Below are 21,516 nucleotides of genomic sequence, written 5' to 3' on the forward strand. Positions count from 1 at the left end.
CCAGTTGTCTCCAAATCTGGTTTTCAGCACGTTCTCGACGTCCAGTTTTAGCGTCGGGTAATGCTTTCGGTTTATCGATTACGGCAGGTTCATGTACCTGGCCCAGCCTTATGCCTCGTTTCAGAAGGGTTACGAATCGCTTTGAGGGGTCATCAAACCTGTACGTCGGTTCCATCTTTACGTAATGTGGTACTGACCACTTTTCTCACTTTTCTTCAGAATCACCTTCTTCGTTTCTTTAATCTCGTCCAATTTGTTAAAATGCTTGGCGAGGATCTTGTAGTCCCTTATAACCCATTCTTTTCCTAGATGTTTTACAGTCCCCACAAACTGATAGATCTCTGGGTATTCCTCGAGAGTAACGATGTCAGAGTACATACGAAGAAACGTTCTACAACACCAAAACGGGTAAAAAGGAATGTTCTCTGATGGGAAAGATGACAACAATCATGGAAATGTTAGTGGGTGTTTTGGTTTGTAGCCAGTAAACTAGAGCATGGATAACATGTATGTTCTTGTTTTGGCCTCCACATCCGTCTGCGAAATGCCTGATACAGATGATCGATTTATCGAAATGTACCTCATCTAAAAACAAAGTACCAGCTGTTGACACTTCGTTTGGCCCTCTTCCAGCCTCAGTCTCATTCCACACATAAAATTTCGGATTCTGAAAACTGACATCGTTAACACACAGTGCATAAAATGATATTTGGCGCGAATAGAACGCTTCGCCAATTGATAACTTAGGAAGTGGTTGTACCTGTTGCAAATCAAAGCAGAAGGACATTGTGTAAGCAGGTCGGTCTCTCATAAGTTTGTGAAAAGCCTGTGAGTGAATTTTATCTGCTCCCATATCAGCCAGTAAACAGTTCTTTTTATCACTATCTTTTTCATATTTAATCTGAAAGAGCATTCGAGCGCAGTAACTATGAGCATCCGTGGATGGTGTCCCAAACCCAGTGAGAACTGTGTACGGAAAATATTCTGGAAGAATCACTTTTCCATTTTTCAGGTCCGCGGAAACACTCTCCTACGGGTAAGTAGCCCTCCATGGTGATGGAAAGTGAACGGGCATGCAAGCAATACCACACTCTCCAGTACGATATAAAAATAGCGGGGTCAGCCAACAAAAGTGGGATAAATGCAGGCTGGGAAACATTATCGTGAACATAATACATTTTGAACCGTTCGCCGTAGTGCACGTAATACTATTTGTTCCGAATCATGTTTTTCAGCACTGAATTCCTATGGGGAAGAATATGAAATGACCCAATCTAATTCAACAGCGTTAAAGAGCATATCCTAATTGGTGAGAAACCGCATCAAAACATATTCTGACCTGGACTGCATTTAATACGTTTTGAAACGATGCCCCTCAATTTAGACGTCAGTAATGGAAGTGGTACGTTCATTCGTCATCAGATGGCTCACCATACGCTGTACAGCAGAAGCGGAAACTGATGGCACCATCAGAATCAGCCTGGGACGGGCATCAATGTTAATGAATTCAGGATTGCTTTTGTCTCTGATGGTACAGTGTTAGGTTTATGAGAGGATCGGTAGTCTTCTTTTTTCCCCCCTCTTTAAACGAGCTCACTGCACTACATGGAGAGTAGAGCCAAGCCCCTTGCTTTGTGTTTCTACGCTGGTATTATAAATTTACTCATTCGGGACAAATATTTCAAGTTCCCCACGGGAATCAACATCTATATCGTCTGATGGCCAGGCAGGCATCATTTTTTGGTAATGAGACAGTCTCCAGTAGCCTACGCAGTGGCCTGCACGATATGCACTAGCCATGTGTGCTATTTACCAACTGATGAACCCAACTTAGCAAACTGGGACAAAACACTGGTAACCAGGAATGAATTAGCTGGAAAATTTGTAATGGCCAATAACGATATTACTCTGCATCAGTCGCACAAAATTCTGCTCACGCAAGGTAAGTTGATAATACTGTAAATGAAACAGGGCTGCTTGCACAGAAACACCTCCCTTTGTCAGACAACAAACAGCAGCAGGAGCAGGAAAACTCGCCACATCTCATTTAATCAAAATTGATAATACCCAGAGTTCTTAGTTAAAAAAAACACACCCTAAGAACTCGCCAAGAACGAGGGTTTCTGGAGGGACGCTGCTGCTGTATGACAACTGGTGCCTGTCTCAAAATACAGATGAACTTTGTGGTTTACACAACTAACAAGGATTTTCTGGACTCGTTATACTTAATTGTGTCTTCCCTTGTCATTCTCTGTTATGTATTTTATTTATGACTAGAAGACCCGTGCTGCTCCGCAGCATTCGTTATAAATAGGTCAGATAACTCGTTAAGATATTGTTTACCTGCCCTTTTCAATGGTTTTATGAACATTTAATAAGAAGTGCGTTATCGTATGTCACAGTTCGCAGTCAGAATTCATCCATACTGATGTCATCACAACGTTTGTTTTGTAAAAATCTATCCACATATTTGCTTTTTTAAATCCTGCAGTTCTTAATGTAATGCTTGGTATTGTCACAGAAGGCACTGGTATTTTTAATCGCATTTCTTCTGTATAGAACAGTTGTCTTGTGAGCTCAGGTTAGTCTCGTAGGAGCGTTTTTTGCCAGGCAGGGAACAGTGTAGCTAGGTTATTCTTCGATCGATGTTCGCAGATAATGATGGAATCTGTTTATTTTTAGATTTTTTCTCTTAGCAGCATGTAAGGAATGCTCTTTCATCTGTTGAATATATTTGGAAGCTGGGAAAGGTCAGAAAATCAGAGTACCAAGCAGGAAGTGTATACTCTGTGGCTGCATGCAGTGACATTACTGACGATGAAAACCATGATTAGCAGAATATTAATGAAAGGGTTAGTCGCTTAGCAACCTGCTAAGTACAGAATGTACCGGGCGAGCTTGCATCCGGGAGATAGTAGGTTCCAATCCCACTATCGGCAGCCCTGAAAATGGTTTTCCTTTGTTTCCCATTTTCCCACCAGGCAAATGCTGGGGCTGTACCTTAATTAAGGCCACGGCCGCTTCCTTCCAACTCCTAGGCCTTTCCTATCCCATCGTCGCCGTAAGACCTATCTGTGTCGGTGCGACGTAAAGCCCCTAACAAAACAAAAAAGTACAGAATGTATTGCCTTCATCTGCAATTATTGGAGTGATCATTTAACGATTTGATGTTATGATTACTCAAAGTTGGCTGAACTTAGAGACCTATCAATGTCCCGTGATTCGCTGGCAAGTAATTCTGGAGAGAATAAAACAAAAGTAAAGGAAATCGCTCCAGTAGAACGGACAGACGGATTTGCCAAAGCTGTTTTAGTAAACTCTTAATAATATATATAGATTATTTTTGCAACTAGTTAATTTTTTAATGCATGCATGTAACTTAGTAAGTTTATGTCCTGTCGCCATAAGACCTATCTGTGTCGGTGCGACGTAAAGCCCCTAGCAAAAAAAAAAAAAAAAAAGTTTATGTCCTAGACGTGTAAAGTGCTACGAGCACCTCCATAACCTTACTGAACTTATTTGTCTGTGTGGTTATTTACAGCCCGGTACTGAAAGTCCTTCGGCCAGCCTAAGCAGCAGCACGGGCAGCCTCAAACGTTCGGGACGGCTGTCGGGGAGACGCTTGCAGCAACAGGGCAGTTTCGCAGAGGACTCGGTGGACAGCAGCATCGGCTCGGGGTCCACCAACCTGGAGTCGAGCCTCAGTCCCAGGAAGGCAAGCTCCAACTCGCTGACTCTGCTGGGCCAGGATTGTTCCAGGTTAGCACACAACCTCTTGCTGTCTCGGGCCCTGCTGATCTTGACAGATCTTCAGTGTTGATATGGGAAGTGTGGGTTAAGCACAGAAAGAGGGAAATGAATATGGGTGATGGAATGCTGGGAACGTGGGGCAAGGACACGAGGACAAAATAGGATAAACACATTGAGTGATCAGACTACTTATTCTACACTTCTCCCATCAAGACTGAAGATCTCTCGAGATAGGCCCTCGGTGAGTGTTATCTCAGAAGCAGATACCAGTTTGTTGGAGGCGGAGAAGGAATGGATATAGATGGACTGGAATAGACGAGGAGAGATGTGCAGATTGTCCCTTAGTATAGTAGAACCTCGATAATTCAAAATCTGTTAATTCATAATTCCCCCTCATTCAAAGCAGCTCTCGTTCCCAGAAACATGAGGTACAGTTTTATATGTTATTTAAATCGTTTAATTTGAAATATGGATAATTCGTTATTCAAAGAAAAATGTCGAATCCATTACCGAAATTCAGACTTTTAATTCAAAATTGCTCTTACATTTTAAAAAAGTTGTATATTACTGTGCGATTTAAATTCAGAATTTATCCGCGTCATGATAGAACACCAATATAAATGGTCCGTTATTGGACATTATAAATTTTCCAGCTAACTCATTCCTGTTTGCCAGCGTTTCGCCCCAGTGTGCTAGGCTGGGCTCATCAGTTGGTACAGGAATGAGTTAGCTGGAAAATTTATAATGTCCAATAACGGACCATTTATATTGGTATTATAAATTTACTCATTCGGAACAAATGTTTCAGATTCCCTATGGGAATCAACATCTATATCACATGATAGAACACGTCGTCCGGAACGTGGATTGGTAGCTTTCCGCACTTTGCTCACTTCGGTTTGTGTACAATGTACTTCATATCTGCTAAGTTTGAGTGGAATCTTAATTCTTTTATATTCAGCATTTTAAGGAATGTCACATTATCACATAGCAGGCAGTGTGTGGGGAAGAAGAATACGCAAACACTGCCGATACTGACACTTGGTGAAAAAGCATGGCTCATATCATCAATTCGTATGCACCGAATATTGTCAATGCCGATGAAACTGCATTTTTTTTAAATGCCGAGCCCAGCCGGCCTTGTGGTTTTAAAGGAGAGAAGTGCCAGCCAGAAAATTGTACAAGGGTGGAGTCGCTGTACTGTGTTGCAATACACACGGAAGCGAGACACTTCTTCCCCTCGTCATAGGAAAGTTCGATAAGCCATGATGTTTTAAAGGCGTTGGGCACTTTCCGTCCAAGGACAAGGCATCTAAAAATGTAAACAGTACAGTAATCCAAAAAATAAACCATTTGGACAGGGGAGCCAGCATAATTTGTCCTTGTCTTTGAACAGTGTGTTTTTTGTTTTGTTGCATGAGGTTATGTTTGCCCGTGATTTATCAAAGTGCATTATTTGAAAAATGTAAGTACACCTTGTTGGGTACATTCTAGAATTAGCTTTTTTTCCATGGCATTTGAAAGGTTTAAATTGTGAATCAAGGTGATTGCATGCATTAATGGGTCTTGAATACTTTGTGATGCGGCAAAGGCTGGCATTTCTGAATTATGAGTTAATTCGAAATCTGATTTTTGCGTCCCAACGACTTTGAATTAACAAGGTTTTACTGTATTTTCATGTCTCCTCTTCCCACTTTAACCTGTCATTGTGTTTATCATAGTGTACTACAAGTACTGTGGATACTCAGTGTTTATTGTATACAGGCCATCAAGTAGCACTTCCAGTCCCAGTCACTCCCCCAGACAGCCTCGGAAAGCTCTCGGATCGTCCGTCGGACCGCCTGCACCTCCAGGGCCTATAGACAACTCCGGACTGGTGGCCTCCCCCACCTGCAAGGTGAGGGGACTTTTCATCATAATCTTTGTTAAAATTAGTAACATTGACTCAATAATTGTTTGCTATTATAAGAACAACAAGCACCAAGCTGTGCTGTAATATCTCTAGAAATATTATCAGACTTCCAGATCCAAGTGGTGAGTCATTACATTCCAGGTCCTAACAGCTCTGAATACCTGTGGTTGTCTCTAGCTCAGGTCCTGACTGGAGTCTAAAATCTGTTACTGTTGGGTTTGCTATGATTTTCTTTTAACTTTTTATGGATATTCTTCCATTTTCTTGTGCCAGACTGTTTTCTTGAACTTCATTGTTGCCTTTTTATGCCAAAAGGTTCTGTTGCAAATGTACTTAATGTGATCTCCTTTTGTGTGCAGCAGGTTTTTTCATGGGTTCTTAAGTCTTTCTTTTGGTATGAAACAAGGTCATACCCTAAATCTTAAAAAAAGATTAAAAACTGAATTAGGAACATTAGTATTATTTTGCGCATGGTAATAAGTAAGTTACACATACTTGTGAAATTATACAGTGTACATAAACACGAAACGTCATATCAAAGTTGAATGTCCAGATCCTTGATTCACTCTTCAACTTGCAGAAAGTCACTGCAACTTGCATCACACTCTCACAGTATGGAGAACTGTTTGCCGTTGGGTGCAACAGTTGCAATCGTCTTCGAACTCCAGTTTCCCGGATGTGGTGTACAAGCACTTGTTGTCTCTTCTTGTTATTCTGTTCCAGAACATCTTCCCATTTGAGACATCTTTTCTCCACATCAGATTTTACAGTGTCTAACCACAGTTTCCATGGCCTTTCCCTGGACAGTAAGGTCGAAGTATTGTCTGGCAGGTCTCTCGCTCTTCATTCTCATAATGTGTCCGTACCACTGACTGCGTATTACGCAGAGTACATGCCTCCAAACCGTATGCGAGAACTGGTACGAAGTAGGTGTGATGCAGAGTTGGTATTTAGCAGTCGCAGAGTAGATATCCTACTTGATTGTTAAAGTTTGATGCTTTCTGTGTCCTGAGTATTTCCTGCTTGATAGTCCTCTCGTCGGAGATTGTGCTTTTGAGGTACTTGAAAAAACCTAATTTTGTTCCCTCAAAAAAAGTTTGAGTTTGTTCCTTTCCTGTTGATGGTCTTTTGCATATCTTCCTCTCAAATTTATTGAACATATTCTGGTGTTAAAGTATAATTCCACCTGTAAATATATATTACAATATTGGTTGTTATTGTTGGTTCTTTATTTTTATAATAAGTTTCCATAAAACTTGTAGCCCGCCTCGTGGCCATGGTCTAACGCTGTGGGTAGTCTGTTGTCGCCCCTTTGGTGGAGAAACGTTTACCATCACAGTGTTGCTAGGAGAGGTGGTGGTATACAATTTCTGATCACTAGACTGTGTGCCAAAAGCCTGGATTCAATTCCAAAACCTTTCTGCAGTGTTCATACCGAGTGAGGGCAAACGACACTGTTGATGTTTGCTTGTCTGTTGGATGGGGACGTTAAGCATTGAGCATACTTCTTGGTGTTGCAGGCTATGTGCTGACATCGGTTTCACCCTCTCTTTACCTCATTCTCATCGTAATCAGCACGCAGGTCAACTGTTGGCGTTAAATAGAATACATGAACCAAGGGAGCCGGACATGTCCTTGAACACTCTTGGCACTAAAAGCTGTACGGTAAATAAATAAATAAATAAATAAATAAATAAATAAATAAATAAAGCAATAAGTAACTCACAAGATCACAATAATTACAAAGTTAAATGTTTGTCGAAACGATGCGATAGTGAGACTTGTGATGATCAAATATGATTTTAGACTATTTAGTTTTGCTTTATTTCTCCATTAATTTAGTGCAAAAGTGATGTTTTGAGTTGGGAAAGCAAATAGGACTGAAATTAGTATGACAGGAAAAAAGTGCCCCACATTTGTTGGGTTTTCCCTCTAAATTACTCTATGGAGTTTCCTTGTGCTAGAGGTTGTCTTTGCACACCTTGGGTTTTTCCCCTTCTGATTTGGGGTTGTCCTTTCATAATCAGCTGACTCGGGTGAGGGTTTTACAAATGAAATTCCTCAAAGAAATTCAAAATGATTAAATTTTTTCATGGTGATTATCGTGAACTATTGAAAAATAATTAATTTTCATTTATAATTATGTGTACGAGTGCTGTTTGGGACAAGGTCTTGTAAAACACTGAAAAATTGGAAACCACAGACTGCATATTATTTTAGACTCTTTAAGTATGAAAAATGATCCACATGAACTGATACCTGATGGTCAAAATTGAAGACAAAGAATTGTCACCCTTTCTGGCTTACATATAGCCTATGTATTTCAACATTTATAGACAATAAACTTCTAATGTTTTCAGTTTTCCACATTTATATGACGCTAATAAAAGGTGCAGGCAAAAAATTTTAGACAGGAATGATTTAGTCTGGAGTGAATAATTTATTAACAGCAATCAGTCCATATTTCTCATTAAAAAAATAAAAAAATAAAAATAAAAATAAAAAAATCGGTAAAATGGTTTTAACTACATTCATAGAGAAACATTTAAGATGGCTCAGTTTTTATAGGTTAACCCTTTGGCACTCAGCGCGCCGATCTATCGGCGCGAGAGGTTATGGCGAAAACGCTCACGGCGCCGATACATCGGCTCTGTCTTTTTTACGGATTTTGGTCATTTGCGTAGCTGCTAAATCGTAACAGTTGATCATGACGGTACGTTAAAGCGTTGAATTTTCGTTTAACTCAACAGATATATCCACCAGCCCTACAAAATATTTTTATTTTCGACAAATGAAATCTGTTGACTGTGAATGTTTATGTTGTGGTTATTTGAAGTTGTTATTGCGTGGATCTGTTTCGATTGGCTTATGAATACAAGTTGATCTTGCTATGAGTTTTGTTTATAGTTTATTTCGTTTCTTTGGTATATCGTGTGTTCGATGTACTTCGTAAACTACAATTTTCAATTTTCCTTTTCATAACTCCGTTGTTGCACGTGCTTGCGTCATCTTTTTATAGTAATGGCTAGGCTATATTCAAGGCCGAATGAGGCCGATATCCTTGAATTTTCAGATGATTTAGACAGTAATAATGACCTTCTTTTGCCGAAAGTGATTCCCGTTATGTGGGAAGTGACACGGTCGTAACTGCTCACCGTGCATCGGACTGCGAGGCCCTGACATCAATGACCGTTACATGTACACTGAAGAACTTTATGCAATGCTTCATGAGTGAATTGCAGCACACACATCATATTGATATCAAATTATTCAGAATTAAATGTTCTTTCATTCACGTCTAAGAGTAAAGAAGGAAGACGCAACGTCTAATTTTTCTGTCATTGGAAACAATAATTTATTTTTAAAAATTAATTTTCGAAATTTAATAATTGTTTTGGGCTTAACCAATAACAATACGTCCCAGGTATATTCATTTCTGAAATGCTCATAGTTTCCTGTATTAGTGTGATTAATTTTATTTTAATGTGTGTTCAACTCTTTACGTGTTGAATTTTTGTAATTTGCTTTGGAAAATCACAAAAATTAGTCTGAGTGTCTTCGAACAAACACCTGCATATAGGCTGAGTGCCAAAGGGTTAAATTCAATTATCTTATTTTGCAGATGCTTAATTTCCTTGATTTAAGGGGTTGTATGGTTGGAAAACCTGTGTCAAGTTTTTATTATTATTTATTTTGGGATGGGTGGGTTGAACCCCTGTAACCCTCCCTTCTACCCGCCCATGGGCATGGCCTTAGTATGAATGGTAATTGTTTGAAGACACTGCTTGTATTTCTGCTTCGAGTTCAACTAACATGAAAACAGTGATGCTCGTAGGCGAGGTGATGCGGGTCAAGGGAAATGGCTTCTGTTTCACTGTCAAAATTTGTTTTGTTTGCACCACAGGAATATTATGTCCGACAAGCTTGGTGTAAACTCCTGTTCCTGCTGCATTTTGTTCTACCATTTGAGATCTGTCTGTATCGATTCTTAACCATTCCTCCTGAGGGTACTCGTCATCACAATCATTGTTCGTTCTTCACTCCATAGACCCTCTTTGCTTTAATCACTAGATCTTCCCAATACTTTGTCTCCTGGTTCTTCTTTGCCAAGTTGTCTTCAGTCTTCAAACCCAATTCTGTGTTATGTTTTTATTTACTCATTTCTCAGCAGCCCATAACTTAAAACCTTCAGAGGTTTCTTCTCTGGTTATTTCTAGCCGATGCCCTGATCATATCGTCTGCAAATATACTGTTACTACTATTACTAAATTATTATTCTTCATCTCTTTCCATTTGTCTTCCTATGTACAGTGTCAGTCCGTTTTTGGGAGACTGTTCAGAGTTTGGGAATTACAAAAAAAAAAAAAGGAACGACACAGCGTAATACACAAAATGATGAAATTTCCTTGTATGGGGAACATTCCGACCACTTTATGACTGCAGGTAGTGACGCTGACTGGGGAGGGAGGCAAGCTGAAGAGAAACCTGGTGCTGATGCACGCGCGGGACTTCGAGCTGGTGCCGGACTCCCTGTGGAAGGCTCTTCACCAATGGTACGGAGGTGCGCCGGCTCTCCCTCGCCAGGTGATCCTCCCCAAGAGCAGCCAGCAAGTGGAGCTGGAGCTGTTCCCGCTGAACCTGCGGCTCCTGAGGCACCAGACCCCGCCCAGCCGGACGCCGCAGACCAGCTGGTCCGGCATGGTGGGAGGCTACGGCGCAGCGGCCCTCAGTGAGTTTCACGTGACCAACAATTCACTAATCCGGAATACAGACGAAACTGGTTTGGACGTTTTTGCGAGGACCGAAAAAATGTCATAAAGAGGGAACATGCTAAAAAAATTAAACATTTACGCTGTTAAATTTAGGGTTAGGTGTGAAGGTACAAATAATTATGATGAAAACAAAGAAACAAGTGTTTAAAATTGTAATTAATGAAATATAGAAATATTACATTTTAAGAACACCAACATAGCAAATCAAGGAAAAAAGTTCTTAAATAAAGCAAGTATACATGTTGCTTACAATTATGTTTAAAGTTATCGTAGGAATGTCCAACATCTGGGCAATTTGCACACGTTTCGTGTGTGAATTAGCATCTGCTTTCTCACTAAACTTTAATGTTTCATCATTTGTAAATTGTCCAGCTTTCTTTCTTCCAGACATTGGTGATCAATGTGAAGAGTGCTCTTCTGTCTTCAGCAACACGGTCAAGTTCTTTAGTACTTTTTATGCCTGTCCAGTTTTTAATATTTTTATGGCACGTTGTTCTACTCCTCGGCGCCTTCAAAATTAAATGTAAACCCGCGTATCTTTCACCACATAAAACATGCCTTAAGTATGCAATTTTTCTGCATTTGATGGTGGTTACCAGTTTCTTTTTGCAGTTTGCTCTCTCTAATACTTGTTCATTAGTGGCGTGGTCAATCCAAGAGACTCTAAGCATTCTTCTATGAAGCCAAAGTTCTAAGGCGTCAAGTGTTCTGATGCTGGCCTTTTTTTTTTTGCTAGTGGCTTTACGTTGCACAGACACAGATAGGTCTTATGGCGACGATGGGATAGGAAAAGCCTAGGAGTTGGAAGGAAGCAGCAGTGGCCCTAATTAAGGTACAGCCGCAACATTTGCCTGGTGTGAAAATGAGAAACCACGGAAAAACATATTCAGGGCTGCCGACAGTAGGATTCGAACCCACTATCTCCCGGATGCAAGCTCACGGCCGCACGCCCCTAACCGCATGACCAACTCACCCGGTTCGCCTCTTTTAAAGAATTCCAGTGTTTTGATGGTGGCCTCTTTTAATGTCCATGCTTCAACCCCATAAAGGAGAGTAGACCAAATATAACATTTCACCATACACTGCCTAAGTTTTAAATTTAATGAATCGTCACACAATGTCGTCTTCATCTTCCTGAATGTTGATCTTGCAATTTCTATTCGGCTCTTAATTTCTAGGTCTGGGTTCAAATCATCTGTTATCCAGCAACCAAGATATTTAAGTTTATTTACTTGTTGAATTTGTTGGTCTTTAAGTTTCAGAGTAGCATTATTTCTTCTTCTGCTGAAAAACCATTAGTTTTTTTTTTAAATGTTTAGACCCATCTCTTCCCCAGCTATATTTATTTTCTCCAGGAATGTAGTTGCAAGCTTTAAACACTATTAGCAAGAATTGCAGATTACTTATTAGTTCTCCATTTACTTTAATTCCCACTTCCAAATCGGCAGATGCTGCCTTAAATATGGCATCTGAATAAATGTTAAACGATAATGGAGACAAAACACAGCCCTGACAAACTCCTCATTGGATTTCTATGTATTCCGTTGTATCATCAACCTTTACCATAGCCTTCTGATGTCAATACAGGTTTTCAATAATTCTAATATATTTATCATCAATTCCACTTTGCTGCAGTATCCAATGAGTCCAGTATGTTTTACTCTATCTGACGCCTTTTCATAATCTGTGAAACAGGCGAAGACATCCTTTCGTTAAACTCATGAGTTCCATATCCATTCCGAAATCCAAACTGGGTATCATCCAAGATTTCCTCACATTTCTTCCTTATTCGGGCGTGGATAGCTTTCAAGAAAGATTTTAACAAATGGCTCATTAGGCTAATGAGACGATATTCACCAAATTTTTTTTAAGAACATAAAATTAAGCACCAACACATCACACGAGCTACTATTGCGTGATCCAAACAAACACAGGCCCATAACAAAGACTGGCTTGAGACTGACGCTCCCTGCAGCTGTAAGCCGACACGCTGGGGCCGTGAAATTAAGTTCTCTACCAAATCCTTACCAGACCAGTCGTTGCTAGCCCATCGTGCGCACAACATGGTCGGGAGCGCTAATTTACATTTCTTATGGTGGGAATATTACGAACGTAGTAAAGAGTGATGTAAATGTGTTATCCAGGATTCCTTAGCATGTATTTAATAGGACTTGGAATAATGATGTAATAGCCAGGGAAACATGGTAAGGAGGGATGTCTTAACCAGTTTCGACTGTATTTTAGCTTGAATTATAAATAATACAGAAGTACTAAACCCTTAATTCATATACTGTACTTGTTAGTAAATTCTGTTCTGATCTGTTTTGTTTCGGTATAAAGAGTTTCATGTAACCTTAAAATAGATATATCAGTGCATTCATCATGATCAGTTGACTGCTCTGCTATTAGGATATATTAATTGATCATTAAGCCAGTTGTTTTATTTCCATTAAATATTCATTTAAAATTACCACCCTGTACTCATTAAGAACCAAAGCTAGTTTTGGTAATATATACGAAGTGTTCATACATGGGGGATTTGCTGCTACTGAAACGTTAAAGTGATTAGTTTTTTGCGGAAGAAAAAATTATGATCAAGATTAAGTCTAAATTCAAGTGTATGTTTGACAGTACTGTTGATGGATGGCATTGAGCAATCAAAGCAATACCTTGGATATTGTTGTATGTTGAAGGAAGATTAAGATATATTTTAACTATTGCAGGTACGACTGGCTATGCATACGTGTCTCACTTCCCTACGCCACCCAAACGTCAGCTGGCATACGTGGCAGCTTTCAGCCGGATGGCCACCGTGAAGCAGGTGTACGACTTCCTCTGCACGCGGCTTAGGATACGACCGGAAGACATGAGGCTGTGGCACTATCGGGATGAGGTGAGTCGATGTGTGAAGCTGTGTAAAGTAGTACCATATTCCATCAGCATGAAGCAAAGTGTTCTCACCAGTATATTGTTAACACATTCTCACGAGTCTCTCTACTGGGGATGTCCTGAAAATATTTGCTCTCTCCCCAAAAATAATAATTGGAGGGATGGTAAGGACCTAAAGGAATAACGTAAAAAATGTTGTAGGATTCTGCATCCCTTTTCCTTACGTTGGACAACCTCACCTCTGCGTTCGCTATTACTAGTGCCCACTGTATTTTATGTTTATGGAACTGGTGTAACTACTATGAAACATACACTTAACCAGAAAGGGTGCACATCGATCTGGTATGCAACAGAGTCGGTCATGTTGGTGATGGGCTCATTGTCTTTACAGGAGGATCGTTTCCACTCATACGGATGAATACCTTATAGAAACAGGTGCAGTCCTCTGTTACTTTGAGTGGCAAATGATCGCACCATTTTACAGGGCAGCATAGACGACAAAGTGCTGCGAGTGGGCAGTTTAACTCTTAGAAGGTTCTCCATAAAATTCCGTACCTTCCATTCCGAAGGCATTGGGTGCTGGCTAGGGGGCCTGATGATTGTCCTAGTCTTACACCTTGCTTAGCACATGTGATGAATATGATTTTGGTTTATTTACTGAAGAAGCTGCATTTATTCAGGGGGGAAATGTTCAGTTCTCACATTAATCACATCTGGACCTACGGGAATCCACGTGCATTGTTTGTGGTTGGGCAGGTGTTGTTGGAAACTGTTTGATTGGACCAACCACTTGGACGGTAGAGTATATAGGATATTTCTTGAAGAAATGCTCCCTGAATACTACAGGAGTGTCTCAGGAACATGAGTGTGTCAGTACCTCAGTGCTACATTCCAGAACAGATGGATAGGGAGCCATTACTTGACCACTCCAATCTCTCGTTTTGATCCTCTTGGTTTTTCTTTAGGGGGGTCACATGAAGGGCATTTTGTTGTGTGACATCATTGAATGCTGGTAGCAAGGATGACCATCACAGCTGGTGGTGATCATACAATGTCGGATATTTCTGTACGAGTTCCTACCAAAGTAGGAGGAACCTTTAGCAGTCTGTTTAAATAGAGAATGTTTCCTCAGCAGGTCGTATTCAAAAGGGGCAAGTTTTACACGTTTCACACAAATGCAGGGATGTATCTTTATATTTTGCTACTGATTCTGCTTTTCTAATTTGTTTCACACCTTAGTCCTGTGTGGTACAGTACGAAACAAAACGCCTGGTTTCTTTCCACAAGTTGCACAAATGCACACAGTTTTCCATTGTCCACCTTTAATTTTCCTTGCTTGTATTGCTTATTTTGTTGAAATAAATAAAATGTGGCTTCATGTTCAGCCTTTCATATGTGTCATGTGTTGATTGACAACCTCGCTTCGCTGATCCTGGCAGTGACCTTCTCTCGGCCAATAGTTTTTCCAGCAATTTTCTCTTAATTTCTTCAGAAATATCTGAGGAAAACTTACTATCACTGCCAGAATTCTCAACTGCATCAATAATGTCTGAATCACTCAAAATGATACGTTTACATTTGTTATCTATATTATTGGAGACACCACGATGCTCAACGAGTATGCGGCCCATAAATAGGAACACTAGGTTGTTTCTTGTTAGAATTTGATAGCCTTTCGGTATATATTCAGATATTTTATTAACTCCTTCGGGAAGTTGACACAACCATCGATATTGTGCGAAGATACGTATAATTGCCATAAGATGATCATAAATCACGTCTGGTTCCGCTCGACATTCAACCTCCTCAATAATGTCGGGGCCGGCCCACCAGTCGACCTCTAAAGGTTAAGCAAGTAATTCTTAAGTATAGTGCTCAAATGGAGGATCTGTGGATCGTAGGAAAAGGGACACAGAACCGTGTAACCTTTTTATGTCATGTCATTCCTTTAGGTCCCTACTATTGTCCGAATTGTTTAGCGTAGACATTTTTAGACAACTGTGCTGGTGATGACAGTGTATGCAGATGTGGTGTTTGACCTTGTCCCCTCTTCCAACATTAACTTGTATGTGTTCGTACGTTAGTTTGTATCTTTGTCTTCAAGAATTTGGGACGAAATTAAATTTAAAGAAGATGGAGTACAGGAATGCAGTGACCAGACGATGGCACATTTGCTGTACCATTTCTTCATGCATCGTGTCCTGGTTGTTTCCATTTCAGTACCTACCGTTGAAACTTGCATTGTTATTGCCAATGTTGAGACACATGGATTAAAGGATGCCAGGTTATTGGAGTGGTGTGCGTTAAGAAAAGAATGGTAATCAGACAGGTGGCTCTTTATGTAAATGAATGCCGGCCTACAACATTAAAACATGAACAGGTACTTCACACAATGGAAATGAAGATGCTATGATGGTCCCTTGGCTTGACCCGACTACACCATAGAAGAGCGACGAGCTGCGTAAGAAATTCGAGGTTGCCCGTCTCGCAGAAAATGCGGGAATCTGTTTTCGCAAGGTGGGGTTTTTATAACTCTCTAGTGTTTCCATTTCACCAGTACATCACTTATGAAACTTGGCAGAAATCTCACAGATGGAATTATTCTTGCCGATATCTGCTGTAGCTAATAAACATTTCTGCTGAGCGCTCACAGCTTCATATTGGCTCACGACTTGTTTGATTGACGTACAGGATCAGTCTTCTTTCCTTTTAGGGGCTGTCTGATCGTTGATGACAATGTAGTGTATTTACTTAATCTTAGACTGATTTAAATATTTTTAACATTTATATATTATTGAATGTCAAAGAATGTGAACTAAAACTGTCAACCTGTAACAGATGTCATTTGCACTGCCAAAAACTTTTCAACGTTCATACAGAATTAATGTTATGATCATCAAAAATCTAGGATTGAATAATCAAATCCATTCCTTAAAAAAAATCTATGTAAAATAAAGTAATTGATTAAATGTCAGTTACTGAATAGTGAATTGAAGATGTACTCCACAAATGAAATTGCAACAAGTTTTGTTTAGAAACTGAACTTTGGAATCTACTTTAAAATGTCGTAAAGTATAAGACACTGATACGGCAGCCAAGGATGGGTGACTTAGATTGGAGTCACAGTTTGATGCTGTTTTAAAATCGGGGCAAATTTAGTTTATTTCAGTCTCTTGTGATGTTCATTATTGGAATTTTGTAAGCTGATTTTTTGTAGGTTAATTCTCCCCCCTTTTTTTTTTAAGATGGGCATAAAATCCTTATCTGTAATCTATCAGAAGTTCATTCATCAAGTTGTATTGCTAATTGCTCTGACAGTAATCATTGTCTACCGGGCGAGTTGGCCGTGCGCGTAGAGGCGCGCGGCTGTGAGCTTGCATCCGGGAGATAGTAGGTTCGAATCCCACTATCGGCAGCCCTGAAAATGGTTTTCCGTGGTTTCCCATTTTCACACCAGGCAAATGCTGGGGCTGTACCTTAATTAAGGCCACGGCCGCTTCCTTCCAACTCCTAGGCCTTTCCTATCCCATCGTCGCCATAAGACCTATCTGTGTCGGTGCGACGTAAAGCCCATAGCAAAAAAAAAAAAAAAAAAAAAAAAATCATTGTCGACTTGGTCATAATGATCAGGAGGCTAGTATATAATCAACTCAGCCGTGAAATTTGAGATTGAAGAACTCAACAAAGAGAAAATTCATGTATCCCCTGCAATATTAAGGAATATCGCCTCAAGAATCTTGAAGTTTTGGGACTGATGGTAAGAACCAGGGGCATTGATTACATCTTTGTTTTTAGACTTCTGTTACACGTCGTTGCCCCCACAGAATTGAACGGGTCAGTCAGGTTATTGAGACATCTGGTTTTATCATGTTAATGTACCGTTAAGCACAAATCTATACATTTGACACAGTAAATCTTTTCAAATCCATTGCCTACAGAATCCGGACAAGGCCAGTATACAAGAAGAAAAAGAAGGTAAGTGGAACCTCGATTATCCGTTCCCGGAAAATACGTTTTCCCGGAATATGCGTTCAAATTACGCGGTCCCGCGAGCATCGTAATTAAATCACGTTGTAAAAGTCCCGCATTATCCGTTCCTCGAAGAAACGATTTCCCGGATCAACCGTCCAGAAATTCCAGTCCCGTCAATGCTAAATCCTCTATCAATCGTTTTTTAATAAACTGTATCTCACGAAAGGAGAGCTATGGAATATTTATGGATCACTGCGATAATTAAAGCAAGTAGGGCCTACTGTACCGGTACTGGAAAAGCAGTCGGCGGTGAATTTGCATAAGGGACCATCTTAGCATCGCATTCGGGTGGTATTGTTTAGAGAATCTCGGAAAATCATAAAGCAGAGAGTGGCCACAACAATTGCAAGGAGACACGGCGCATTTCGACAGCTCTGCTTGAAGACAGAACGAGTTTCGTCAAATGTTCGCACTTATAAAACGTCCATATTATGTCCAGGGTTAGATGTTTATATTTTGACATTTTTTCGATCGTACTGCCGAAGAGGTTTTCGGCACTTTCCTCAGGGCACTGCAGAGTAACTGGGCTTTCAGGCAGGAATCGAAACTGCTCCTTCTTAACACAAATTCAGTATTTTTGATATTATCGTACATAATTATGTTAGCGAGACCAAAACGGACGTTGCACCTTACATTTAAAAAAAAGAAAGCCATGGGAGGTCTTGGGATTGCCTATTACTGTTTAGGTTCTAATGTAAGACTGGGAATTTTATGTTTTCGTGTTAAAATACCAAAAACCGCAGTCGTTTTATTTGCGCACGTTACATTTTAAATGGTTGGTATCATTTCAAACTCGTACTGACATGAGCAGTAAGCGCGCTTTCCAGATGACCTCAAGGTCACGAATAACCGTAATTTCTGAAGTTTTGATATTTCTTTTATCTTTCCAATTTGATTGGATTTGTGACGCGCATAATTGAATTTAATGCATTCGAGAACTTTTAAGAATCGATACATACATTCGAAACCATGTTTTCGAGTTCAACATAACCTTTAAAAGTCGATGTGTAGGCCTAATTTGCGCGGTACGAGATTTCCAGAAACTGACTACGAACAGTATACCGGAGACCAAATTAAATGAAAGATTAAGAAATGAACGGATTTCGCCATCATTTTGGGTGCTTTTGTATCTAATGTGCTTTATTTTATTAGATGAGAGAATTAAAAACTACTTTTGGTCGATTGTAGTTTGGCTTGGCGTTGTTAGATTTATCGAAGAGTTTGGCTAGCGTAATCAAAGTTGCTGAACTGAAAGATGTTTTCACGGGAAAATGACGAAGATTCTCCTGTAAAATTGAATATAAAGTATCTATATTTTGAACTCGCGTACCGATAATTAATGCACTTCCGCGGTCTAACATGCCCGCCTCTCATCCAGAGGGCCCGGGTTCGATTGCGACCAGGTCAGGCAATTTTACCTGGATGTAAGTCTGGTTCCAGGTCCACTCAGCCTATGTGATTACCTTTAATTGTGGAGCTATCTAATGGTGAGATGGCGACCCCGATCTACAAAGGCAGGAATATCGGCCGAGAGGATTCGTCGCACTGACCATGCGCACCTCGTAATCTGCAGGCCTTCGGGCTGAGCAGCGGTCGCTTGGCAGAAAGTCCCACTGGGGCTGTAGTTTGGTTTGGTTTAGGAATTTTTGTAAGATTATAATTATACATATTTCATTTTTGTGATGTTTAGCCAAATTGTTGATGGTTTTCATTCATTCCCGGATATTCCGTTTTCCCGTATTGTACGTTTTATTTTCATGGTCCCTAGGAAAACGGAGAATCGAGGTTTCACTGTAGTGTAATCTGAGGAACAAATAGAAATACAGAAAGAAATGTAACAGCTAATAAAAAGAAAATTTCACATAATGCTATGGTTGTAGTAACAGTATGAACACTTAGAGTTATTCTCCAGGCCTAGTGTTCGTTACGCTGTGTTTGATAAAACTTTACTGCACTCTGTGAAAGTGCTTTACAGAAGTTAATTCACTTTAGAGAGTCTGTAATGTTCCTTCGTTTCCCGTTAGACCTCCTTGATTTCACAAATGCATCCCTCAATGATTTGTCCACAAAACATCCATAGTTGCTGCTGCTGGATGCTGCTCGATGTATTTGATCGCGACCTTGAATGTTTCCTTTGCTGCAGAGAGACCGGTCATTTTGTATCATCTTCATTATCATCAGCTTGGAGAATAGTGGTGCTGATTTGTTGGCGAGCTCTGTAACGTCTCCTTCAGTTAGCTACTCTTCTACATCACCCATTTGAATGTCCTGCTGAATAGCCTATGTATATTGGACGATTTCTGCTACATCAGTGTCTGGATCGTTGGTCTGATGTGAGAAGGTCTATTATACCCCACAGTAAGATTTGAAATGCACTCTGACCAACCAGACAAAGTAGACAGAGAAAAGGCAATTCTGTCTACCTGCCTACAGTGCCATAATATATGAATAAATACGAGCAAGGCGACGTAGAAGTGAGGGGTCTCATGATTGGTGCGAGAGGGACAGTCCCTTAGAAGACAATAGAGCTGATGAAGACCTTCAAAATCATTACAGTACCGAGGAGTTCGACTGGAGGTTGAAAGCGCTCAGGGATTCTCTTCTCATACTCAAACACCAGGTGATAATATAGGAGGCCGTGAATTAGTTCCAAAAACTTGATATCATATGTTGTGTTTATTAATGCTGATCACAAAAATTATGACTTCCGTAATGCCATTTAATCAAAATTAGGATGCAAGAATATGTTGTACGTAAGTAGTAGTGTTGTCTATCTTAAGCGATCTTCCTGTTAAGATTCTTCATTTAATTGTGAAGCTAAGTTAGGCCAAAGTCAACAGCCATCTTTATTTTATTGCTTGGCATTGTTTGCGCATAATTCTTCTTGAGGCAGACTAACTGGCGGAATTCGCATTAGTTACATCTGATATGGTCATATGGGGTGGGTATATCTACCCGTATGTATACTCTATGTACTCTGTATGAACTAGATTTACAGTGGTTTTTTTTCTTTTCAATAATCACCACGTCCATCTATCCAAAATTATCACTGATACAGCGCTAAGAATACTTACAGCTCCGATATCTACCTTAGTAACTCTATGAAAAACAAAATAACGTTCATCTCCTACAACGTTAAAATAAACGTACTGACTTAAAATGCCCAACGTTGATTCACAGACTGGTGACGAAATTCCATGCCCTATCTGTAATAAATGTTGTAAGTCGACGTTAGGAGTAAATATTCACATAAGAAAATCTCATCCTGAAAAAAGGAGAAATAAAATCGAAATATAATATGCTAGTAACATGAATGTTGGGAAAGCTTACGGTTGACAGAAAAAACCCCAATGGTCGCTGATCATGAAACTGAAAATATTAATTCTATGAAGAGTTGGGAGGATAGGATTTCAAACATTACGCAAAACGGTGATGCTGATCAGCTGGAATCTTTTACTTCCGAGGTTATGCAGTTCTTTGCAGATCAGGTAAATCAATTACCTGGTCCTCAACACCCTGCTGTTAGATATTACAAAAGTAGATATTTACAAAATAATCGTAAATATGACCATAGAACCTCTAGTAACCCACAGCGAAGGTCCAAAAGGCAACGAGAGAGAAACGGGGAGCGTTATGCTTACGAGGTAGCTCAATATCATATCTATAATCAGAGGCAGAAAATTGCTCGCAAAATTTTGGATAAAACTAATAAGGCTCATTCTTGTAAAATCCCAATAACTACGATTTCGGATCATTTTGAAAGGACTTTTGGTACCGAAAATAACAATTCTCCTCTTTCTCTTATGGAAAAAAGCACTGATTTACCTGCTGGTATGAATATTTCAGTAGGTGATGTCCATAAGGCATTATACAGCATTAAAGCTGACACCTCCCCACGCCCAGATCATATTACAGTTCGTGTATTACGACACCTCATTGTTACTAAATGTCTGACGTTACTCATCAGCATGATGCTTCATTTTTCCTACGTACCTACAAAACTCAAAATGGCCAGAACAATTTTAATACATAAGGGTGAAGACATATATGATATTAAAGAATAGATACCTATAACCATATATTCGGTGATTAGGAGAATAACTGAACGAGTACTAGATGTGAGACTGCGCTCATATGTCACACTAAGTCCTCACCAGCGTG

At 39.9% G+C, this 21,516-nt stretch overlaps 1 protein-coding gene across 1 annotated transcript in view; it reads left to right on the plus strand.

Annotated features, from left to right (window-relative positions):
* Positions 1-21,516, plus strand: part of Usp32 (Ubiquitin specific protease 32) — a 187,024-nt gene that overhangs the window by 46,776 nt on the left and 118,732 nt on the right. The window contains exons 10-13 of the mRNA XM_068230610.1: positions 3,542-3,759; positions 5,515-5,647; positions 10,106-10,391; positions 13,158-13,327. Of these exons, the coding sequence (XP_068086711.1) occupies positions 3,542-3,759; positions 5,515-5,647; positions 10,106-10,391; positions 13,158-13,327 (807 nt within the window). The remainder of the gene's footprint in view (positions 1-3,541; positions 3,760-5,514; positions 5,648-10,105; positions 10,392-13,157; positions 13,328-21,516) is intronic.

Source organism: Anabrus simplex, chromosome X, assembly GCF_040414725.1.
Source record: "Anabrus simplex isolate iqAnaSimp1 chromosome X, ASM4041472v1, whole genome shotgun sequence".
In the NCBI taxonomy this organism is placed as follows: Eukaryota; Metazoa; Arthropoda; class Insecta; order Orthoptera; family Tettigoniidae; genus Anabrus; species Anabrus simplex.